The sequence below is a fragment of the Stenella coeruleoalba genome (assembly GCF_951394435.1).
Source record: "Stenella coeruleoalba genome assembly, chromosome: 6".
NCBI classification, from domain to species: domain Eukaryota; kingdom Metazoa; phylum Chordata; class Mammalia; order Artiodactyla; family Delphinidae; genus Stenella; species Stenella coeruleoalba.
The window spans coordinates 113,850,259-113,875,095 of NC_137151.1; the positions used below are offsets into that span (position 1 = coordinate 113,850,259).

Sequence of the window (24,837 nt, forward strand, 5' to 3'; positions counted from 1 at the left end):
GTCCAGGGAAGGAATCCGGGGCAGCTTCAAGGGTCCACGACAATGGTGACTCTCAGACTGCAGCCCGTGTCACAGGCAGACTTTTATCCTGGAGGGAAGGCCACTTGACTTGTGCGGTGCTTGCGCCAGCCCCTAAATGAATAGCGCTGCTCCAGAAGCCTGATGGCTGGGTTTTCCACCTGCAGATGTTTTCTTTTTTACTTGAGGAACCACTCTTGCTGTTATCTTTTCCTGCTGTTAGGCTTTTGTTAGCATCAAAATTATTTTTTGCGACCTCTGCGCCACCCAGGAGGGTAAAAGCTATCACAACCTTTGAGGAGCCGGGGCAGGAGGATAGGATGGAGTCAGTCAATGTAGGGTCCACGCAACACTGTTTCTTGAATTAAAAATAAAAAGTTTCAAACTCTGTTCACAGCCTAGAAGTCTTGAAATGCAAGGTTAAACTAACCTAAAAGAAGCACCGTTGGGGGCCGTAAGGGAGAAGCCTGGTTTTCAATTCTGGTCCATGCTTCTTCATTCCTACCAGGTTTATTTGTTTATTGATTCACTCAGACTAACATTTGAGAGACCGCTGACCACATGCTTTCCTTCTGGGAGTCTGGAATTGCAGCACGTGTGAGGCAGAGGCTGCCTTCATGACCAACCCCTAGTGAAAGCCTTGGGTATTGAGTCTCCAGCCACCTTGCTGGTAGAAGGTATTTCACACATGTGATGTAACTCTCTGCTGGAGGAAGAGAGCACCTCCTGAGCTGCCTCCACAGGGCCAGGACTCTTGGAAGCTCATGCCTGCTTTCCTCTAGACTTCACCCCACGCCTTTCCCTTCATGGATTTTGTCGTGGGTTGTCCCACCGTAATAATAAATCAGGACCGTAAGCATGACTGTATAATGACAGTCCTAGTGAGTCAAGGAAATTGGCGGTGGCCTTGGCGCCCCCTAACACAGCAGGGCAAAGATTTTTATAAGGGAAAACTTATGACTGACGTGACTTGTAAGTGACCAAATATGGAAATGATGAAAAGGCATAACTCGAAGACAGTTATAAGAACTTAGGTGTGTAAGTGACCCCCCAAACGGTATTATTCTATTCAGACAGGAGAAATTTCATTTTATTTACACACACACACATACATACCCACAGACACAGTAAGCAGAGACATCTTTAGCTTCTGATGAGATTAAAGCAATTAAATGGAAAATAAATGGGAACGAAAACAGTAACAGCCAACACACAAAAAGCGCTTTTATCTGTGCCAGGCACAGTTCAAAGTGCTTTGCATATGAATTCATCTAATTCCCACAAAACCCTATGAGGTAGGTGCCTTTATTATCTCCATTTTGCAGATGAGAAAACTATGATACAGAGAGAATAAGTAACCTGCCCAGGGCCACACGGCTGGGATTCAAACTCTGGCATTCTGGACCCAGAATCTGTTCTAAACTATGCTATAAAAAGAAAATGATCTAACTAAAAGAAAATGATCTATCTAAAACGATAGCTCGTCTTTAGATGAGCTAGCTAAAGAAAACTACTCTAACGACAGAGGAATAAATGCTCTCCCACCCAGGCTTCCCCTTTCTCACTTCTTCACTTTATTTTATAACACAAACGAAAGAGTCTACTTTTAGGCACTGCATGACAACAAAAATACAGCAGTTAACATTCTGGTTTTCTATGTAAACTAAAAACTTCCAGCTATGCCAGGTTTCCTCCTAAGCATAACACTTAAAAATCAAGTTGTTTATTTAAGATTGTTTCCATGTGAACAGTACTAAATACCTAATTTTTCCTTTAAACCGTCTTAATATACTTAGAAATGTCTAAAAGGAAACGAAAAATTAAATAGCTGGTGTAACAAAAAAAAAAGGAAGATGCCACCAAAAATACTTTAAAAGTTGATTTTCTATAATTTCTGTTATTTACCAGCCTAACAGCAACATCCTAAAATATCTTAAAACATATGAGATATCTCTTTGTTTGACTTGGGCCAGACAAAATTGAGTTTCTTGCAGAAATCAACCTTGGCCTACAGGCCCCTGAAGCAATAGTATTAGCACGCTTTTCTCCAAACTCTATTTTCCAAAAAATGAAGACAGCAGGCCCACAGCCTTAACTTATTGATAAGGCTTTTAATAAAGTTTTTATCTTTAAAAAATGCTATCTATCCTTTTCAACCAACTGACTGTCTAATTTTTTGGTGCAGTTCACAGCAAAGAAGTTCAAAAAGCAAACGCGTCTAGGGAATCAATTCCTGCTGCCTCACCACATTTCAGTTCTGTCCTGAAAGCAGAGTCTCATTTTCTGTTTCCCTTACCAGGAAAATGACTGCTGCGGTTCAAATTCTGAAACGTAATACTGAGGTTATTACTTTTATGTTCACGGTCTCCTGACCAGAAAGACAGTCATACTCCAGTGACTCAAGAATATTTTTTTTCACTTTACAAATGTATCATGCTACTTTGCATGCTCAAATATTCTAGTTCCAAAGTGCAAGCAACTGAAAACTAAAATTTAAAAATACTAATGAAGGTTTCATGAAGAATGAAGTTTAAGCAAAAGAGCGTAGGGTACTTACTACTTCAACAAAATAGAAATGAATGCATGTGAGAGTGGTGCCATTCTCTGTTAACCCTTCATGGCACAGTAACCCCTGAAGGTTTCTGATTAGACCCCTAAGCTCACCGCCCAAACCATTACCAGTGACACCAGGTCCGATGGAATTAAGCTGAATACCCCACAATGGTTTATTACTCCCTGGGGGGGGGGGATTCTCTGTATGTAGCTCTATCATATATATAGTTTGGTTTTACTGGGAAATAGGTGGGTATATCTAAATGACTCCAGGCAAATACATCCCAGAAGCTGACAAAAAAGAGGACAAAATATAAAGAGTATTCTCTCCCCGTGGGTTTCCACAGGCAAGCGTCATGACAAGTAAACTCTCCACAAACTCTCAGGCCCCGCCCCAGACTTACTGAACCAGAATCTCTGTGTTTTAACAAGATTTATCTCCATGCGACTCTGACGCACACTCAAGTTTGAGAACCACTGTCTAGAGAGACCAGATGAACAAGTACATTAAGCCTGGAGCAGGGTTTCTCAACCTGGGCATTACTGACATTTGGGGCTGCATAATCCTTTTCATGAGGGTCTGTCCTGTGCGTCAAAGGATGTTGAGCGCCCTCTACTCACTAGATGCCAGGAGTACCCTCCCCCAGTTATGACAACCAAAATGTCTCCAGATATTGCCAAATGTCCCCAGGGGGAGCGGGGAGCGGGTGGAAGGCAGAATCCTAGCATTTTACACTTGCTGTCAGAGCAGACAATCACTGACGCTGCCTGGACTCAGGTCTCCCAAGTGTGTAGAATAGGGCCATGGCACGAAGAACTGGGGCCTCAGAGTCAGACCTGGGTTCAAATCGCAGTCCTATCATTTACTAGCTACGTGACCTTGGGTACTTACTCAATGTCCTTTGTGCCCCAGTTTTCTGCGTGATCAAATGCCCGTTACAATAAGATGCTTACACCAAATGTTCCATAAAACTCCCAGCGGGGCCTGGGGCAGCGCCTGCAATTAAATGCATTGCTATTTCTGCAGTGAAACAAATGAATATTCACACCACATGGGACAAATAAAGATTACAAATAGTCTCAACTATATAGGTCAAGTTTTAGCACGATGAGTTTTCAGGCCTAACTCACACAAAAAAACAAACAAAAGCACATCTGACTTTTTAAATACTTTGAATTTTGGAACTGCTGATAAGACTAGGTGACCGAACTCACCTCACAGGGAGATGTGAGGATCGGATGCAGTCTCGTACATTGGTCCACTTCTGTACTGAGAGAGGAAAGGGACTTTTAAAAGGTTAACTATTGTTATTTCTCAAGTACAAATTCTGATCATGTCATTTGCTTGCTTTGAACTCTTTGATGGTCCCCCACTGCTTGCAAACTAAAGTCCAAATTCTCCTGTCCTTTCCCTCTGCCTGGACGAGGGTCACAGAGACCACTCCTCTCTCCAGTGATTTCTCCTCGGGGAGGCTTTCCTTGAAACCCAGCCCTCACCCAAGGATACTCCTTCCTCGGTGTCTCCCCAGCACCCAGGAAGCTGAGAGCACATGGCCATCTCTTCACCACACCACCCAGCCCTTTGGAAAAAACAATTTCAGCATCAGTTTTTTCTACCCACCGGTCTAGCATGGGCCCAGCACACAGTAAGTGTCCAATAAATGCTTGTTTGATGAATTAGGGTGGTCAGTGTTCTATTTCCTCAACAGGCTGGTTCTATCAGGTCAGAGGCCATAAAATCAATGATTCCAAAGTTATATAAGGGCAGGTGCTATGACTTTTGATCCTTGTTCTATCTCTAGGGCCTGGCACTCAGTAAGTACAGTATTGCTAAATATAGAAATGAGTGAATAAGTAAATGACTGAAGAATATGACACATTTATGACAATGTAAAAACAAACCACCACATCCAACAACAACAAAAACCCCATAGCCATGTGCTTTCGTAAATCTCATGAAGTGTAGCACCTCCTGAAAAGAGTGTCCTACCTTCCAGGACGGTCCATGGGCCTGAAACACAAATTAGAAACCTGAGGCCCCTACCCTCGCCTGGTCCAGTCATCTGCCAGGACCCTGCTGTGCCCCAGTGACAAAATGAGCTGATCTAAGGCTCCCCCAGAACACTTCAGTCCCAGAGCAGCTAAGTAATCACTTTCCATAAAACATTAATCAGCACTGCTCCTGGCCAATAATCTCAAATATTCGGCGACTGACCCAACACACGAATCATGAATAAAATATTTTACCGAATAAAGACAGATAACTTGTATAAAGCGTTGCCTGCATCTATGTTCATATCATGCAAATATCATTATTCTGTCCTTTGCCTGTTTTTACATTCCCCTCTTCTCCCTGTGGCTCACGCATCCCTCTCTCTCCCATTCCCATCCTGGTGACGCACCCACACCCAGGTCCCACCAAGGTCAGCTACATGTAAATTGCCAGGTCACAATAAACTCAGTCAAAAGCAAAATGCAAAGGTCAAAGAGGCCCTGAGAGCTTCAGGTTTCCTCTTTCCATTTGGGACAGGCCCCCCAAACGTACTTACTTCAAATGTAGATTACAAAAGGCCTCCAGCTTTAAGAGAACAGCAGTACCTTCCTTCTTCCAGAAAGCCTTTCCACTTTTGCAATATCACCATTTAAGACCACTCCTTGCAGCAAGGAAACGCAGTTTCTCTCAATAACATCAGTCGTTTCCTCCAAATTCCCACAGTAAAGCCACTAACCTTTTAAACTTTTAGGGTTTAAAAGAATGCCAAAGTTTTAAAACAAATAAACCTCTCTCCAATCCAATCACACAGCCCTGGGAAGACCAGAGAGCTTCTGGGGAAGCTGGGGAATCCTGGGGTGCATTTGTGGCATCACCAGTATTTCTGTGCCTCTCCATGGGCCTCAGTTTCCTCTTGGATAGAATGAGAAAATCGCATCAGATCAGTGTTTCCCAAAATACGGTGGGCAAGACGTCTTGTTACAAGATACATTTGACTTTAGGTGACACAGATGAACATGTTTTAGCTTTTAGTTTAATTTCTTATGGCAAGTGATAACCGGTTTTCCATTAATAGTGCAAATATCAAGTTATCTTAAAAATAAAAGTATCTTTCATTATTCTTATTAAGTTTTTTCTTAAGAGAGTCACTTTTAGAAAAAAAAGAAACTATTTTGTAAATAACAATTCAGGTGGTCCGAGCTGCTGTGATAAAATAACTGATCTAGGGACCTGGTGTGCGCGACACAGAGGTGTAAACTCCGGCGTAAAGCAGAAGGAAGACCGTTGAAGCCCCGGGAGGTTTGTTGCAAGAAGGGAATCACTGGCACCGGGTCGCGCGGTAACCGGCCACCAGTCCCGGCTCCCAGAGAAAGCGGCTCGGAACTGACCGAGGAGGGGACGCATCCAGCTCTGGGAGAAATCCCACAAAGGAGAGTGCGAGGCGGGGCGGGAGTCCCAGACTGGAGGGACGTGGCGGAGATGCGGGTCTCGGGCTGGCAGAGCGCAGTGGACGCGGGAGGGACAGGTGTCCCGGACTGAAGGTACGAACCAGGTACGGCATACCGGGCGGGAGGGGCGCGGTGGGGGTCGAGACTAGGGAACCCAAAAGCGGGAACCCTGGACGGGGGTGGGGCCCAGAGGCCAGAAAGGTTGGCGGGGGCGACAGGCCGCGGGACCCGGGGGCCGTGGACGTCCCCACGAGAAAAGCGACGAGGCCGCCGACCCCACGGTCCCTACACCCAGTCGCCGGTGGGAGTCCGGGCCGCCCCCGTCGCGCCTCGGCCCCGCGCTCGACCCGCCGGCCCTACCTGTCCTCGCTGGCTGTGATCACGCCGTCCTCCTTGGGGATGAGCAGCGCGGCCGTGACGGCGTCCTGGTGCCCCTCGATCTTGCTCAGCAGCACCGGGCGGCTGCTCTGCGGCCTGGAGTGGATCTCGGCCGCCATGTTCGCACAGCGGCGGCGGCGGCGGCGGCGGCGGCAGCGGTCTTCGCGGCGGGCGGCCCATCAGCTGATGGCCGGGCGGGGACCTGCAGGTTTCGCTTTGGCTCCTCGGCGGTGAGGCTGCCGCACCGCCGTAAGCTCCCGAGTGCTGCCGCCAACGATCGTATTGTCTGGGGAAGACGCGCAACTAAAATTACTTGGCGGAGAGAGGGAGGCCCTTAGGGATTTGCCAGAGACGTGGTGAAACTCACAAAGGTTGAAAAGTAAAGTCATTCACCCAGGAGTGGATTGAGCAGTTGGCGGCGAAGAGGAATTGTCCCCCAAACCAGAGCCTTGGGAAAATAATACTACTACATTGTATCCATTCTAAGAAGCCTTTGTTTGGACCACAGCTCCATTTCAGACATGATAAAGTGTGAAAAAAATGAGTGCAATTTAGAATCTTTGAAAGGCACTCATTGAGGGGTGACTATATACCAAGCACTATCCCAAAATCTTTACACGGGTTATCTCAATACTGATAACAACCATAAGAGGTGGAGAGGTAAGTGCTCTTTTAATCTCATTTTGGAGATGAGAAAACTGAACCATGGAGAAGTTAAATCACTTGCTTAAGGTCACAAAGCTATGAGAAAGAGAAAAGCAGCCCTAGACCTCTAGGAGCTGGCCTGGTACTGTCAGCCAGACTTGGGTGTTGCTAAGAGCTGGCTGGGTGCTCACAGCTGGTTCCTGTGGAACATAAATGTCACTGAACCGAACTTGGGTCCATTAGGCCGCAGCGCAGCAAAGCCAACCTACTGACACAAGGTGGTGAAGGAAAGTACAGCGTTTATTTTCAGGGCATCAAGCAAGGAGAACAGGCAGCGTGCTCAAAAGACCCAACTCCCTGATGGCTTTCAGGGAAGGGTTTTTAAAGGCAACATTTGGGGTGCGGGTTGCAGTTTGTGGACTTTCTTCTGGTTGGTTAGTGGTGAGGTTACGAGTTATGTTTCAGAATCTTAAACATCAACCTCTGGTTCCAACTGGTCTGAAGTCTATGTGCTTTTTTGGTCAGCCTGTAGTCACCATCCTCCACCTGGATGGGGGGAGGGGTGTCTTAGTTTCTGCAGAATAGCTCAGAGATATGCATCAGACTGCTAGTCTCTTCCTTGAGGAGGAACAAGGACTCTGTTTTATGGCTAAACTATTGTTTAAGCTATCATTACTTTCCTTGCTTGACTGCTATTCCTTTGTTTCTATGTTCCTTCACTCCCCTAATCAGTAGCTGAGTCTGCTCTTTGGAACTCAGAGAACACCTAGTGACTAAAGCCTTTTTCTACCAACAAGAAACTGGGGACATGGAAGGGCTTTTTTGTCCTGCTTGGTTTCAATCCCCCCCTTTTCTTTAATACTCCTCAATGAGAAACTTTCAATACAGAGACACTTCATTTAACATTATTGTGCTCCAACTAGATTATTAGATCATTTATTAGATTATTTCTCTCAAGTAATGGGATATTGCAAAAATACAGTTCCCTGTGCTTTCTTCCATTCCATTTATTTGATTGATATTCCATGAATTTTCAATACTTCACATTGCAGTGTAATAAAAAGACCAATCACAATCCCCTCTCACCTTTTCTTAGAGAACTTGCTTCATCCAGAAATTCATCAGCTTGTTTTGTGATATGTACCAAATCCCTCTTTTCTTCTCTCCCTCCCTATAGGGAACCTTTTTACAAGCTGGAATGAACAGTTCAGATTCTTCCTCTTGAAAAGTTAAGCTAAGAGACCTAAACTGTTGTATGACCTGTCAAAGAAAAATAACAGCTAGACAGTAGTTAATAACAGATTTTATTTAGGAACTATTGTAATGAGGGAAAAGGGACCCCAGCGTACAACTGGGATCAATTCCCCATATAGCATGGACAAGTGGGGATTTGAAGCCAAGGAGCAGGGTGGGTGGTCAGTGGGTGGAAAAGTACTAAGAGGAAACATCAGGGGTAAAGGAGGAGCCTGGCTAAACCAAGTTGACAGAACTCTTGCAGAAGGCAGGCCAGCGTGATCAGACATGACTGGAGGATAGAGAGGCTTATAAATTTGATTGGATATCAAGGGTGATGAGATAATGAAGATGGGGGAGCCTCTCTAGACTGACTTAACAGGATTCTTGCTGAAACTGGGTGATGCAGGCCTGTCAAGGGGGGGGACACTGGAACCTAAGATCAAAGCCTTGTTGAGGAGAGGGCTTACAGCAGCCTGACTGAACTTTGGTCAAGGGAGAATCTTTGCCAGATCCTAACATCAGAGATTCTTGAGCTAAGTAGTAACATGTTTGGGTCTGTGTTTCAGGGAGATGAATGTAGGTGAGATGTGTAGGTGAGATGTGCAAGGGAAGAGAGGAAGGTAAAAGACGGATTACAATGAAGGCTGATTACAATAACCTGGGAGAGAGGTAGCCTAAGCCATCAGGTAGCTGCTTTCAGTCTAAACTGAAAAAAGACTTGGCAACTAGACAAAAGAGGGTGTTTGTGGAAAAAGGAACAACTGAAGACATAGGAGCCCAATCTGGGTGAGGAGGGATTTTAACGCCATTAACAAGTAGAGAGACCACAGAAAGAGGTGCCCCTTTCAACATCTAGATGTTCTGCACCCAACTCAAAATTTGATAATTCAGACAAGATTTCCCTTGTGATTTAATATTAAATTTAAAATATATATTTACAGTTTGGTAAGAAAGCAATATGATGATATTGCTAAAAAGTGAAAGATTAAAAAAAGACGTAAGTCCACTGTTCCCATCTTGATGTAGTTTTTTCCATTCTTTCCCTTTTTTTTTTTTGCTGTAAAAAAGTTTGTACTTAGTTTTTAAATAAAAATGTTTATTTTGGATAAATCAATATGTTTTAGTATAGGGGTCCTAAAACGAAGGCTTCTGGAGACATGCCAGGTAAATATTTTCTCATAAATAGTGGCTAAGACAGGTTGGTAAGAAGTGTTTTCTTTTTTTGAGAATTTAAGTGTTTTCTTTAAACGGGAACAACTTTTTTGTTTTACTTTAATTAGAACGGAAGGAACGAGAGCAACTGACAGGATGAAGAAACTTTTCCAGAAATTCCTGCACCCAAATACCCAGCAGGCCCTGCTCCCCCAAGATAAATTCTCAGGCGCGCAAACACACAAACGTTTGCGCATGCGCACTAAAGCAGCCCAGTCGCCCCACCCGCCGCGCGCTGGCTCCGCCCCGACCTCGCTCTCCGACCCCGGTTCCCGGGGAACTGTGTTACCGCGACGCTGGGCCGGCCTTCTTCCTTCCGCCGTCCATTGCTTTCTTCTGCGCGATGGCGTCCGGGCTTGTGAGGCTGCTGTTGTGGAGGCCTCGCTGCCTCCTGGCACCGGCCGTACCTGTTCTCGCCCCGCCGATTCGGGGAGTGAAGAAGGCATTCCGCGCCGCCTTCCGCTTCCAGAAGGAGTTAGAGCGGTGGCGCCTGCTTCGGTGCCCGCCGCCGCCCGTGCGCCGGTAGGAGCCGCCTCAGGACGGGGTAGGGGTGGCGGTTGGGTACCTTGGCCTCCCCTCCCCGCAGCTTCGGCCAGGCGGCGGGAAGGATTGCTCACTGCTGTTGCGCTCCTGGCTTGACCCTAGTTGTGCGATAGGGACACCCGCGGGACGTGGACGCGTGGCCGAGGCAAAGGGAATGGTGGATTTCTGCTAAGGGGTTGGGCGCGTGGCTGCCCCCGACGCTTTCGGAACTCCCATTTAGAATCCGAAAGTTGTGGAAAAGTTGTGAGAAATGAGGCCGGCTGGAGGGTAATCTTTATCTGGGCTTGGATGTTGTAGCCCCTGCTTTGTGATGATGCTCTGCGAATTCTTTGGGTACGGACAAGAGGGAAGAAAGCACTCTACAGTATTGCGATTTAGGGCAAGAAAAAATTACACAATCACAAGTCCACTGTCCAGAGAAAAAGGAAAACGGTTTGGCTTTAGGTTTCTGCCGAAATTAACCTTGTTCCAGTAGTAGAAAATCTGGTAGGAATAGACGCAGATCTTTATAGCTTCAAAAAAGACCCTACTATGCATGAGGTTTTGCACCTTTTTCTCTTTAATAATGTGTCTTTGACATGTAGTTGTGGCTGTACAGGTTGATGCACCGCACTCTTATATGACTCCATTTATGGTTGTTTGATTTCCATACTGTTGCTATTACAACCGATGAAACAGTGTACATCTGTTAGTTACATCGATGTAACAGCTTTGAAGTTATTACTGTTTTGGAAATTTAGTATGAAAATTTGATAGGTACTTTAATGTTGCCCTCCAAAAAAAAAGGTTGATCCGGTTTATACACCTACTAGGAGGTGTATACGTGTTCATAGTCCTGTATACTTTCCACACAGAATATTAAGTTCTTTCTAAAAAGAAAAATAAAATGTTTCTTCTTAATTCACATTTGATTATTGTGAGGTTAGTCACTTTAGGCTTTTATAGTTGGAAGAAACTTTATGGATTGTATAGATTATATACATCGTATGACTTACAGTCCATATCTTTATACTTTGCTGCACTTTTTTACTTAAAAGAGTTTTATTTTCGATTTAGTCTTTATTTTTAAAAAGACCTATTAATAATTCTTGAGAATGATTATGAACTTTTAACCTATTTGTAATATTGATACTAGATTATTTAATTGCTAATTTAAATGGTTGTTTTCAAAACTTAAAATAATAAAATACAAGATAAATATAATATACTTACTGTTTATGGGTTGACCCTATGAAATTATAATTTGTATTTCATATCTAAGTATGAAGCGTAGTCCCATTTAGAGCAGAAGTAAAGAACCTAAAAGTTAGGATAATGGCTTAGTCTCTGATGTTGAAGAACCACTTTGATGTGGCATTTGACTCAAAGGGAAAATTAATCTGGCAAAGAACCACAAGTAATCACGTGACATAAGTTTTAATTTTCAGAAAATCAGAGTCTGGAATTTGAATGAAACTCAGTATTTTTAAATCTCCTTTATATAATTAATAAAATTGCATCACAATGAAAAATGTTTGCATCATAGTAACATCTTGTTGTTCTCTTTACCATCTATCTTCTGTTTTACATTTTCAGTTCAGAGAAGCCCAACTGGGATTACCATGCTGAAATGCAAGCATTTGGCCATCGGTTACAGGAAACCTTTTCCTTAGATCTTCTCAAAACTGCATTTGTTAATAGCTGCTATATTAAAAGTGAGGAGGCCAAACGCCAAAAACTTGGAATAGAGAAAGAAGCTGTTCTTCTGAACCTTAAAGATAATCAAGAACTATCTGAACAAGGGACATCTTTTTCACAAACTTGCCTCACACAATTTTTTGAGGACGCATTCTCAGACTTACCCACTGAAGGCGTTAAAAGTCTAGTTGACTTTCTCACCAGTGAGGAAGTTGTGTGTCATGTAGCTAGAAACTTGGCAGTGGAGCAGTTAACGTTGAGTGCAGAATTCCCAGTCCCCCCAGCTGTGTTAAGGCAGACTTTCTTTGCAGTGATTGGAGTCCTGTTACAGAGCAGCGGACCTGAGAGGACTGCACTTTTCATCAGGGTAGGTGATTGTTAATTGCACACTCTGGGACATGCTTGAGGTAGACAGAAAGAAAAGTTTCTTTTTATACTTAATGTCCTTGCTCTGTGACCTTGGCAGGTTACGTGTGAGTTTTTCTCCCTGCCCAAACTGAGAAAGACCTAAAGCTTTTTTATGGTAGTGTCTTAATTATTCCAGTTGTCTCTTACTGAGGACAGCATCAGAGGTGAATACTAAATTCTGGGTTGTGAGTTCGTAAGCACTGCAAGCCATGTCTTTAGCTTTACATCCTCAGGTACAAGGGTAGTGCCTACATGGTAGATGCTCAGTAGATGTTTAGTGAATGAATGAGTCCAAAGAACACTATTGGAGGGGCTAGTATGGTTAGGGAGCTCCATGCTTAAGTACTAGCTGCTGTTCTGTTCTTCTAAAGTGATAAAATCTTGGATTTCTGAGTCCCTATGATGTATACCTAACTCCTTGTTAGCCAGTAGCTTGGCTAATTAAAATAATTAATAATTGGTATGACTTAACTCCACTGTCCTTTTAGAATTGTTAACTGGGAGAAGTTTCATCCTTTGCTTTTGGATGAAAACATGAGTTTTTGGTCTTTCTTACATAATGCATAGTCCAGGCAGTCACTTCAATTCACAAAAACAGTCTTGATTCAGACCTTTGAACCTCACGTGTTTTAAACCAGCATCCCTTACTGTTGGAATCTATTTATTTAGTTTTGACACTGATCATTTTGATCAAGAAGGATACCTGTGTTGACCAACACTCAGACTTCATTCATAGATGAGACCTGTCTTCCTCCTTCCCCAACCAGGGCTTATAATAGGTAGGCTACCTGTTTGCCTTTGGGAAGCAGGTATGTTAAGTGACCCCTCTGGAGTGGGAGCTGAGGGAAAGAAGGAAAGCAGAAGATATTTACTTGATGTCTGTAAACTGGTTTAGTGCTTTCTGAGCCTGATCAGTGTTTAAAACAGACTCTAGTGAGCATTTTGTTCCCTGCTGGAACCTCGTAACCAGGTTCCTTTACATGGGTGTTGGCTGTCAGCTTCTAGTTTCCTGGGTGGGATTCCTCCCAAAATGACATCCCTTCTGTGAGTTCCACGTCAGGCCTTAAGGATTTGTGTCCCTCTGAGATCAGGTGCAGACTTCACCCCACCACGGCAGGCAGCTTCTGCCCCCCTGTTGAGCAGGCATGTGTGTTGGCTGCCCGTTGATTGAACATCACTTGCCTCAGATTCAGAAGCCAGTGGACCCTTTGAAGCCCTCTAGGCTTAAGGTGAAAAGGGGAGCCTCTCCTGCCCCTTCCTCCCCCTGCAATTAAATAGCTTTTCCTAAAGAAATTCTGACAAAATCTTCCCTTGATTTCCATTCTCTCCCTATCACTATAGCTTATGTAGAGGCTAGAACTGCCTAGTTTTCAGTCACCTTTTTGAAATTTTCACAGGGTAGTCATGAGACCATTTTGGAAATACTTGTTTACCATATTTTAGTGCCTCTGTTGACAGTTCCAATTGTAGATCCTAGTAGAGTCAGATAATTCAGATAGCCATGTCTAAGTCAAGAGCTTTGATATCTCCCATAGGAGAACTGACTGCATTGGTGATACAGTGGTGAGTGTAGCTGCCTTCCATAGTAGAACTGACAGGTTTGAGTTGTCTTATTTCATTCATGTGTCCACCTAATATTTATTGTCTGCTGTGTGCCGGGCACTGTGCTGAGCACTGAAGCCCGAGCTTAGTAGCATTCGATCCTTGCCTTCAGGGTCCGACTCACAGCTCATTAGAGGTAGAGTGGAATGTGGGCGGTGCTCCCACTTATTGTAAGGAGGAGAGGGAGCTCAGGAGGCAACAGCTAACTCTAGCAGGGCTGGGGAAGCTTTACGGAACTGACACCTGCCCCAAGAAGGTCATTCCAGGAAGAAACCTTGAGGATGAGCTTCTGCTCTAGGACCTGCAAGTAATTTTGTGTGGTCAGATCATTTTGTATCTGGGGAAATGGGAGATGGGTCTGGACCTTTTAGAGCCAGTGTGGGGAAGATCTTTTGAAACTGTGCATCAGTATTACCATCACTGAGAACGTGCTCGAAATGCAGACTCTCAGGCAACACCTCGGACTGCTAATGCGTATCCCTGGGAGTGTGGCCTAGGAATCTGCTTTAACTAGGTCTCCAGCTGATCCTTAAGCACCCCAGAATTTGAATTTGAGCAGCACTATTTTTAGCCATGCTGAGGAGTCTGTATTTGATGGTCTAGTAAAGGCTAATGTGGAGACAGCTGGAGAAGCTCTAGGTAGGAGATCTTCATGATCAAATGTGCATTTACTTGTTTATTTTGATTTACAGTATTAATTTCAGGTGTGCAATATGGTGATTCAATATTTTTATAGATTATACTCCACTTAAAGTTATTATAAAATATTGACTATATTCCCTGTGCCATACAATATATCCTTGTGGTTTATTTATTTTATACATAGTAGTTCTTATCTCTTAATCCTGTTAAATTTTTAAATTTCTATAAAAAATGTACTTTGAATTATGGTCCTTATTTTCTTTATACTAATTTAAATGTATCAATTGTATTTTTTATATGCAGGACTTCTTAATTACTCAAATGACTGGAAAAGAACTCTTTGAGATTTGGAAGATAATAAACCCCATGGGGCTACTGGTAGAAGAATTGAAGAAAAGGAATATTTCAGCTCCCGAATCTAGACTTACTCGGCAGTCTGGAAGCACCACAGCTTTGCCTGTGTATTTTGTTGGCTTATACTGGTTAGTAAACTTTTAATCTTACCTTCATAATATTGATCAGAAGCCTTAAAAACTGGCTTTTCACAATTTCTTATTATAACCTCTAATTGCATTAAAAGATTTTTTAAAAATCTCATTCCCATGGTTATCTAGTCACTACTTCCTTTCCTGCATAGTAGCTTTTGTTAACCAACTATTCACTGTAGAATTTCATGGAGTATCTGCTAATATAAATGTTTCTGTAAAAAAATGTTGACTCATAAGTATTACAGATTTAACCGCAATCCACACTTGTAACAGCTTCAATTGAGCCTAGAACTGGGAAAGAAAAGAAACTAAACGTTGTCCACCAAAAATGTATAATTCACCCATGCTGAGAACATTTTTGGTTTCTTAGTAACAGTTGACCTGCCTCAAATTGATTTCAGGTGGATTGAAGTGTTAAATGTAAACTGTGAATATCTAAGGTAACTAAAATTTAGGTAAATATTTTTCTGATCTTTATGTGATGTAGGACTTTATAGGTAGAAAGCAATGGAAGACATCACAAAGGAGAAAACTGATAATGTTTTAAGAAGTTTCTTCTTTAGTTTTAATTGAAGTGCAAAGCAAAATGAGATACTCTTGCTTATCAGATTGGCGAGCTTTAAACACATCCTTTATCAGCAGTTCATACACTGATGGTAGAAAGAAAAAAAAGCGCAGTATTTCTGTTACTTCTGGTGAATATTGTTGCCAAAATTAGATCAGGCAAAACTGATTTGTGCACTTTGTTTTATGATGCACCATGTAATTTTAGGCTACTGTTGGGTTTTTTTTCCTAGTGATAAAAAGTTGATCGCAGAAGGACCTGGGGAGACAGTAATAGTTGCAGAAGAAGAAGCTGCTCGAGTGGCACTTAGGAAGCTCTACGGGTTCACCGAGAATCGCCGGCCCTGGGACTATTCCAAGCCCAAAGAACATGTGAGAGCAGAAAAGACCATCACTGCCAGCTAGCCAGCCAGAGATGTGGCAGCCTGAAATTTGTAAGCAAAACAGCGAGACAAATGTCAAAAGACATCCAAAGCTGGACATTTTTTAAATTGTAAAGAAATATATCTTATTCCTCATACTGAGTTCCTAAAATTAAACAAGTATTGATATTTATCAGGTCACTTTTCTTTTCTTTTTAATCACTTTTGTTTTGTCAAAGGTCTTTTTTGTTATTTTTCTGATAAATTTTAACTAAAGTTCTTGATTTTATTATTGTAAATATTTAACTTGTACAGTTAGGTGTATTTTATTCCCTTCTAGCTTTGAAGTATCATAATTTGAATATATGTTTTATGTGAAGTTTGCTGTAATGTCAATAAAAAAGTTACTCTTTAAGTGTTTCATTGTAGCTTAATTTGCTATACCCAGGTTAGTGAACTTTGCCTCCCTAGTATGACTTTAGCTAAAAAGTAATGTTACAACTCTTAACCTTTAGAAATGTAAGGGGCTGATTATAATAATTAGGCATTTACATGAACTGTAGATTCTGTCTAGGTTTAAAATTCTGTATACTAATTAATTTCATAGTTATTCAATAGCTATAAAACGAATGGCAGGGAACATACGTTTTATGCTTTTAAAATAAAACAGAAATCAAAAGCAGCTTAAAATGTTGAAGCTAATGGAAAAATAGGGTATGTATTTATCAATTAGTATTCCATAATCATCATCATACCTACCATGTACCAAGCACTCTTCTAAGTATTTTATTATAACACGTTTAATTCAGTAGAGGACAAATCTTAAGAGTGTGTCCTTCTGGTTCTTTAATCCTTTGTGTTCAATTCAGTAATCCTGCAAATTCCCTTTGATTTATTTCTTTTCAACTTTTTGGCAACAGTAATAATTTTTAGTTTCAGTCTGCCAGTAGTCACTCCCAGAGGTTAACAAGAAAAGTGGGAGTTGAGAATAGAAAAGTGGTAAAATGTTTAAACTGACAGCACTTTTGCCATGAAATCTTTTTTATAAGGGAAGATGAAGGATCTTTGCAACTCCTTTCCTGAGACTGGTTAGGAAAGTGGACTTAATATTATATGTAAGAAGGCTCACAGCTATGACAGTTAACACAGAGACTGCATTTGGAGGGACGTTTGAGAATGACCTAGTTGGCAGAATTAGTAGGCTAAATGTAAACTATTTCACCTTTCTTTTGAGAGTAACTGCAACTCCTAATAATTCAACACAGGGATAGAGGACCAAATCCAGTAGTAAAATGCTACTCTTATGCGTATCATCCATGACAAGTAAACCTGACTTGATAAGCATCTCATTGACACCATAGGAGGAAAGAGATTATAGAAAGTTTCTGGGACGCAAAAGATGGTACATGTCCTCCAACCACTTAGTCATCCAGCATGTGCAAAATGTCAGATTCCAGCTAGAGCAGTGTTCTAATTTTATTTTAGTTGAATATTTTTTTGAAAAGTCTGGAGAACTCAGTAGCAAACTCAGTAAAATCCTTTTTTTTCCCCCATAAATTTGTGCTGATATTTCTCCTGTTGAGGGTAGTTTGTAGGACCTTAATCTACAAGGTTGGAGGTTTTCAAGCTTCTAAACTTGAATGCTTTTAGATTAACATGTGGAGCAAATCTAGCTCTAGTTCATGAAAACTGCTTCGCAAGAGATCCAAATGCCTTGAAAAAGAATGATTTCAACACAATTCTAAAGTCTTAGAACCTAAATTAAGTTACACCTCTTAAAAAGCACCCATTAAAACATGAGGGACTAGAACACAGAAAACACATAATACGCTTTTGAAACACTTCTGTGTGAAATAGCTTGAAACTTGGAACCAACCTGGACAATTACTTAATTTGCTGTATGAGAATAAATACTGCATAAGTTTGATGTGTGGGCAAGAGGAACACGTGGGTCTGAGGGTGTTGCCAAAGGGGGTTTGTACCCCAGAGCATTCAGTGACCATTCGGAGAACTCCTGTTTGACTAAAGTCTAATCCATGTTGAGAAGACAGTCGTTATGACCATAGGAAGTTGGTGGGATATAAAAGCACTGATGCTTAACCTTGGCAGCAGAGACAGACATTTAAAGTCATTTGCTTTGAAATTCTGACACTTTCCCACCCTCCAGTTTCCTAAGCCCAAAATACAATTGCTCCAAAAAGCTTCCTTAGCCAAAAATGTTAAGATTGATATCTACAGACTCAATTATACAAGGCTTATTCTTTTTAGTTCATATTATGTTTTTATTATATACATATGTAAAATAGGGCATATTATTCTCAAAAGTGTTTTATATGGCCATGAGAAAGTATTACTAGAAACTAGTAAACTATTATCCCAAGTAAGAATGGAACAAATGCAGCTTTTTGTGTTCAGCATGTGTTAGATGTTGGCCACAAGGTGGTGCTCTAACCCTACTTTCAGTGAAGTAATATATAAAGCGCTATTATGGGGAACACCATTTTCTCCCTATACAGGAAAGACTGATTACATTTGATTACAGTGAAACATGACTTTTCTAGGCCCCTTATGGCTATAATATTTTATGACTATTTCTGCAGAAGCTAGTTTACCTCTCCCCTCAGGACGTAAAGTTAAGAGTTTCATGTATGAACAATTCATTTCTGATGCCAAGGTATGGATGTTTGAGCTCTTTTATCTTTACTGGAAAGGGAGAATTGCAGGGCTGCCATGGATAAAACTTTGAAAAGACTTTTTTCCCCCTCTTTTTATGATGGCAGAAAATGCACTGCAGAGGCAAGGGAATCTCACTGTCCATCTTGACACTTCATAAAACCAGATGTGGACATTCTTCTCATGGGGGGGTGGTCCAGCTCACAACTTTCCCCAGCTGAGGGTGGCCCCATGCTGCCCACGTCTGCATCCTTAAGCCCGCTTTTTCTCTTCCCCTCAGCAGACCCCTGAGTCTTCTCTCAGTTGGTAAAGCCCTCCACCATTGTTGCTAGGCCCTAGAGCTATGGTTCGCAACTTTGGTTGACTATCAGAGCACTTGAAAGCCACAGTTCTCTCTGTAGGATACCAAGACTGATGGCTAGATTGAATCGCATCTTGCAAACACAGAACAATTTTTCCAGGAGAAAATTCATGCAGTCAAAAATCATAATCACAAGCACACACGCTCCTGAAAAAAGAAAGCTGTCTGTGCTTTCCACTCAACGCTCATTTGCTCCTGTTCAATGGTCCGGCTGCCTGTTAGTGCTCACCGATACCAGAAGACTAAGGGTTTTAAGAAAATTTTCTGAGAGAAAAATGATTGAGAAAATTAAATACATTAGCTTATTCCCCCTTCAACTGAGGAAGAACCCCATTAATTTGATGATTCACAGAACACCGTTTTACCATATCTGTTGTACATTAAAATTGCACAGTGAACTAGTGAGTTTGTTTTAATGAGTTTTGCAGGAGAGATGAGTAATCAGGTCATTGTCAGCTAGAGAAGGACATTTCTAGTCAGAGGAAGGGTTTACTTGACTTTCTGATAACACTTCCTCTACATAAATTATTGATATCAGCGCCTCCACAGCAAGAAAACATGTCAGCAAGGGCCAGGAGAAACTTACCAGCAGACGTTACAGTTAACAAGACACATACAGTCAAAAATTAGCTGACCATCCACAGATAAACTTGGCAATGGTGACCATTAGTTAGGCCCCAGACAACCTGCCACTAGGACTCAGGTTTTGGTCCTGGGATTGTTTTTTGTCTAGAAAGGACAAGCACAAAAGTCTGCCACCCTTCCCTTTACCTTTGGTAGCTGGGATTTTAAACTGCAGACGGTAGAGGTATAACGTTAAGGGATTAAACAACTCATTTCCATTTTACTACCTCGTATACAACAATTTAATCTGCAAACAACATACCTGATATCGTGTAGAGCAGTGGTTTCTCATTTAGCAAATTTCTCCTTTAAATCACAACATCTGCATCCTTTTTTCTTCAAGGTTTGGAAGAGGGTCAAAGGGGCAGTTTGGGGACTCTTGAAAGAAACAGGGCTTTGGAGCCAGTGGTGTTGTCCACTCTTTGGCCGCCCGAAGTGGACTCTTGGTAGGACACAGTGTGTTTCAGCATTCACGGGAGGTCAAGGACATAGAGGTCGTCCAGCAGCTCACCCAAACCTCACCTCTACCGGGCAGTCACCGCCGACCACATTTACTCTGCCGGCTCTGAGCAAATCCCTGCCCTTCCTCCTTCAGTTTCTTAAGTCCCTTAATGTGGAGCACATGTGTCCTTCAGTTTTTTATTTTCAGGAAAACAAAGAGCTGCGGGTACAAAAGCCACTCCCTTGTGTCTTTCTGTAAAGTTCTCTTATGATTGGCATTTTTTTCAGGTCACCCGTCATCATTTCCTTTTTAGAACAAAGACTAGAAGGCCAACAAGACATAGCGCTTTCAACTTATTTGGGTCAGTGCCTACTCTTTGTTTTCATTGTGTCTCAGGCAGAATTGAAAGTCCCAGCACTTCCCTGGTGGTCCAGTGGGTAAGACTCTGCACTCCCGATGCAGGGGGCCCAGTGTTCGATCCCTGGTCGGGAAACTAGATCCCAAATGCATGCCGCAACTAAAAGTTCGCATGCTGCAACTTAAGAAGCCTGTGTGCCACAACTAAGACCTGGTGCAGCCCAAATAAGTAAGTAAATAAAAATAAATTTTAAAAAAAGAACTGAAAGTCCCCATCTCATTAAGTGTCAGAGGAGTGAGTTTACTGGCCGATGTCTTCAGCTTTTCCAGAAGTCTACCATTTCGTTACTTTAGGGAAATTGCAGCCTGTCTCCTGTCCGAACTCAGTATGACATCTAATCCACGTGTAGATTGTTTGCTCAAGTATCTACATAGCAAATAAAGATTCTGACACCCAATTCCAGTGTGTGTGGGTTTTCCCTACACCAGCTGGGTGTCCTACAATTCAACTCGATTCCGACACTATCTACCCGGAGAGAGTATCATCAGATTCCATAGGTTAAGGGCTCAGGCCGGTAGGACTGCCTCCCACCTCGGATGCCAATTGCAAGCCCAGGTGGTTACCTGGGCTTCTGACCCACTGGCTATAAATCAGAGGTTTCCATGACCCCCTCCTTGGGTTCGATGAATTGGCTAGAGCAGCTCATACAATGCAGAGGAACATCTTGTTTACTAGATTACTGGTTTCTTACAAAAGGATATAACTCAGGAACAGCCAAATGGAAGAGCCAAATAGGGCAAGGTCTGGGGGAAGGGCAAGGGCAAGGAGCTCTCAATGAGCATGCCGCTTTCCCTGTATCTCCATGTGTTCAGTTCACCAACCCAGAAGCTCTGCAAATCGTCATTTTGGATTTTCTCAAAGCCTTCATTTCATAAATACGACTGATTAGACCTTTGGCCATTGGTGTGAACCCCTAGCCCCTCCCCCTGTCCCAGGAGGTCAGGGGGGTGGGACTAAAAGTTCCAACCCCCTCCAATCACGTGGTTGGGTCTCCTGGCGACCAACCCCCATCCTTAGGAGCAGGAAAAGTTACCTTATTAACATAACAAAAGACCCCTTTTTTGTGTTCCTCGCTTAAGAACTTCCAAAGGTTTTGGGAGTTCTGTGCCAGAAATGAGGATGAAGACCAAAGATATATTTCTTACTATAGATCGCAGCAGCACAGCAAACATGGTCTTTTACCCCAGGTATGTCATTTCTGTGGCAGTCTCCATATTGTAAATGTATTCGTTTCCCTCAAGTAAAGGAGTTTTCATAAAATTTATCATTTTGAAGACAAGGCCGACAGACCCACTAAGTATATCAAAAGATAAAAGTTGAATTTTAGAAAAATAATAATTTGAGAGGAAATTTTTCCCCAAGTCCAGAGATTATAAACAGGGTCTAAGAGTCAGCCAGGGTCAGAATCTGGGTGTTGACTGGTAAGTGTAAAAAGTTAATAAACAGAAACTGCTATAGAGTCTGGAGACCAGAAGGGAGAGCGCTCACGCCCTGTGTCCAACAGGGAAAAGACAGACTCCTCTTCTTTCCCCGCAAGGACTCAGCCAATGGGAAGCCATGAACCCTTTGTTTATCACAGCCGCTCAACTTTCTTTTCTCCTCTATAAAAGCATTTCCTTCTCTTGCCATGGGGGTGGATTGTACGAGGCTCCCCAAAGTTGCAGACCCCGAATTGTAATTCTCTGCTGATCCCAAATAAACCCATCTTTGCTGGAGAAACACCTGGCATTCTACGTGTTTTAGGTCAACATGAGGAAAGGCTAAAGATGAGTAGGTTGGGAGGATCAAATGAAAAATAGGGCATATATATATATATATATATATATATATATATATATACACACATATAGTCTGAGAACCTTCATATTATGAATTTTCCATGAGATGTTTCCAAGTTTTGTATATCATAAATTTGAAATGCTATAATCTATTGAAGAGGCATTCAGAAATGGGACCAGATACCTCAAAATTTAATGTGGCCAGTAAAATTTGACTAATTATTTTACTGGGGAGCAGACTACCTGTATCATGTAACAGGGCCACTATATTGAAAGGCAAACTCTTCCGGTCCTTTCTGGAATGAGCAGTGCTGGAGTCAAGAGCCCAGGGATCTAGTCTTGACCCTGCAGCCACTTTTATATCCTCTCTCCTGGACTAATGACCGCTTGATCCCACTTCCACATCTTATAAATACACTTGCAATAGTTAGATACTTTGCTGGGCTAGGATTCTCTCTTTCCCTTCCAAAATCAAGTCACTTAAGGAAAGGACATATTTGTCTTTGTACCGCCTGGTACTTGGTACCCCAATAGGTATATAAACGAATGAATGAATGTATAATTCTCAAATTACCGCTAACGCTATGCCTTTTTTAAACTATTCAAAATAATATAACTGAATGGGATCAGAAAACTGGAAAAACCAGTAAAACTACTTTGGAGGCATTAATAACTATACTAGCATGTTTGCTAGAATGCAAGTGGCCTCAGGTAACCCTTCAAAATAATTTTTTGGCATTTACTCTTAAATCAGGAAAATAATTGCCCCCTTTCTCCATTCTCTCTTGGTTAACCAAGGTATCCACACTTAAATAGTTGCAAACAGCAAAACTCAGTCCACTTGATGAATAAAACTTACAAATGGCAAACTGGTGGAGAGTTGAACGTGAGGTTTAAATGTATAAAGAGAGACGAACAGAGCTCGAAGGTTAAAAAAAAAAAGTTCAAAGTTTTGATAAGAAATATTTTTAAAAGCATTCTGATTTAGATAAGACTACCCCAATCTTTAGGAAATTAGTAAAAAAACAAACAAAAAAAACCAGGCAAATAAAAAATGGTAACATTAGAATTGTGATGAGTTCTCCAAAAACACAAAAGACCAAAAGCTTGTCATTTCAAAAAACAAAAGCTCCGGCCTATCATCAAAAATGAAACAGTCAGGGCTTCCCTGGTGGCGCGGTGGTTGAGGGTCCGCCTGCCGATGCAGGGGACACGGGTTTGTGCCCCTGTCCGGGAGGATCCCATGTGCCGCAGAGCGGCTGGGCCCGTGAGCCATGGCCGCTGAGCCTGCGTGTCCGGAGCCTGTGCTCCGCAACGGGAGAGGCCACAACAGTGAGAGGCCCGCGTACCGCAAAAAAAAAAAAAAAAAAAAAAAAGAAACAATCACTGTTCACTAGGTAACTTCTTTCTACTCTTGCTACAAAATCCCTACCTCTGCTGAGAAGCCTCAGCCCGCACCTGAGGAACCGCAGCTGACATCAGAGATGCATTTACTGGGACAGTGGCTCTCCGGAGTGATCTGTAACCTGGCGAGTGCGGGGGCAGGGAACAGTGTCTGATTGCTAGGTTTAGAGGGAAGGGAAGGGAAGGCCAGGGGTTTCTTGCTGTTTGCCTAAGTGCAAAGGTTTACTAGAAGAGGCTGAGGTGCTTTTAAAGGCTATTTCTTCTGTTGTATTTTCAAATAGCAGAGAAATGGCTTTTTTTTTTCTTCTACTACTCATAACACTTTATTTTTACTTTGTACAAAATACAAAAATGCAAATCCAGAGTACAGAACAGTAGTGACAGGCACACTGCACAACAGCAAACCTTGTCTAGCAAGACATTAGTTTTTTAAATTTTATTTTAGTGAATACATGCATTATATAAAACAACAACAACAACAAGAACACACAGAGAGCCTAGAGATTTCGCTATTTCTATCCCCAAAGTAATTCTTACTATCAAGACTTTGGATGAGACAAAAAAAAAAATTTAAAAGGCCAATAATATTTTTTCATATAAAAGTAAGAGCTACCATAAAATGTCCTTTTTTCCCTCCCATCACACTGATTAATTTTTTTTTCTGAAAAGCCACACATATAAACAAAACAAAACAAAGATCCTGAACTGGACAGTAAATACTCAAGAGGGTTGTTGACCTAGGTAACCACTCAGTAGTTTAAAGACTCTTTTAGACATTTTGAAGCCTTCTGTTCATTTCTCAGTACAGTGTTCCAGCCGTCTTGCCCTTTTTTCCCTTAACGCCTCCCAGAACAGAAACACTGCATCATTGAGTCTCTGTTCCTAAGAACTAGTTTTTAAAAAGAAAGTAATGTACAAAAATATTTAACAGAACTATGAAAGATGTAGGAAAGGAGTCTTTTCTTCATAGCAAAGTAGTCTTTGCTTTGCATGGTTCCTTTTGTATAACTCTTCAGGGTTTGTTTATCTGTCCCATGAATAAAACAGCACCTAGAGAATTAAAAGGAAACAACACAGAACTCTATAAAAAACGATCCTTCAAATAAGATGGAAGGTATATTTAAGGGGAGGTTTCTGGGCTGTGTTTAACCCACTGCTCGTAAGCAGTGCTGTCCAATAGAACTTTCTGCAGTGATGGGAATGTGTGTATCTTCATCGTCCAATATGGTGGTCACATGTGCCTACTGAGCCCTTGGAATGTGGCTAGTGTGATTAAGACACTGAATTTTTAATTACATTTCATTTTAATTAATTAAAGTTAAAGAGCTAAGTATCCACATGTGGCTAGAGGCTCCCATATTGGACTGT

At 42.1% G+C, this 24,837-nt stretch overlaps 3 protein-coding genes across 5 annotated transcripts in view; 1 reads left to right on the top strand and 2 right to left on the bottom strand.

The window, feature by feature from the left end:
* The window catches only part of WDFY1 (WD repeat and FYVE domain containing 1), a 47,080-nt gene extending 40,537 nt beyond the window's left edge, over positions 1-6,543 (bottom strand). Inside the window, exons 1-2 of one of the 2 annotated variants that reach the window (XM_079924079.1) lie at positions 4,193-5,634; positions 3,787-3,841 (exon numbers count right to left, since the gene is read on the bottom strand). Coding sequence is in view for 1 of the 2 variants with exons in the window: in XM_079924077.1 (XP_079780203.1) it covers positions 6,373-6,509 (137 nt within the window). In the remaining variant the exon portion in view is untranslated. Of the gene's footprint in view, positions 1-3,786; positions 3,842-4,192; positions 5,635-6,372 lie in introns of those variants that run through there. The other variant, XM_079924077.1, reaches the window with a different exon arrangement.
* Positions 6,544-9,813: 3,270 nt separating this feature from the next.
* On the top strand, positions 9,814-16,244 carry MRPL44 (mitochondrial ribosomal protein L44). Its single transcript, XM_079924080.1, has 4 exons — positions 9,814-10,005; positions 11,602-12,070; positions 14,659-14,837; positions 15,641-16,244. Exons 1-4 carry the CDS (start codon positions 9,827-9,829, stop codon positions 15,810-15,812), a joined length of 999 nt encoding a protein of 332 aa, XP_079780206.1. The 5' UTR covers positions 9,814-9,826; the 3' UTR covers positions 15,813-16,244.
* Positions 16,245-23,890: 7,646 nt separating this feature from the next.
* SERPINE2 (serpin family E member 2) overlaps positions 23,891-24,837 on the bottom strand; it is a 72,405-nt gene continuing 71,458 nt past the window's right edge. For both annotated transcript variants that reach the window (XM_079924088.1, XM_079924089.1), the window contains exon 9: positions 23,891-24,519. In XM_079924088.1, coding sequence (XP_079780214.1) covers positions 24,482-24,519 — 38 coding nt within the window. In that variant the 3' untranslated portion in view covers positions 23,891-24,481. The remainder of the gene's footprint in view (positions 24,520-24,837) is intronic.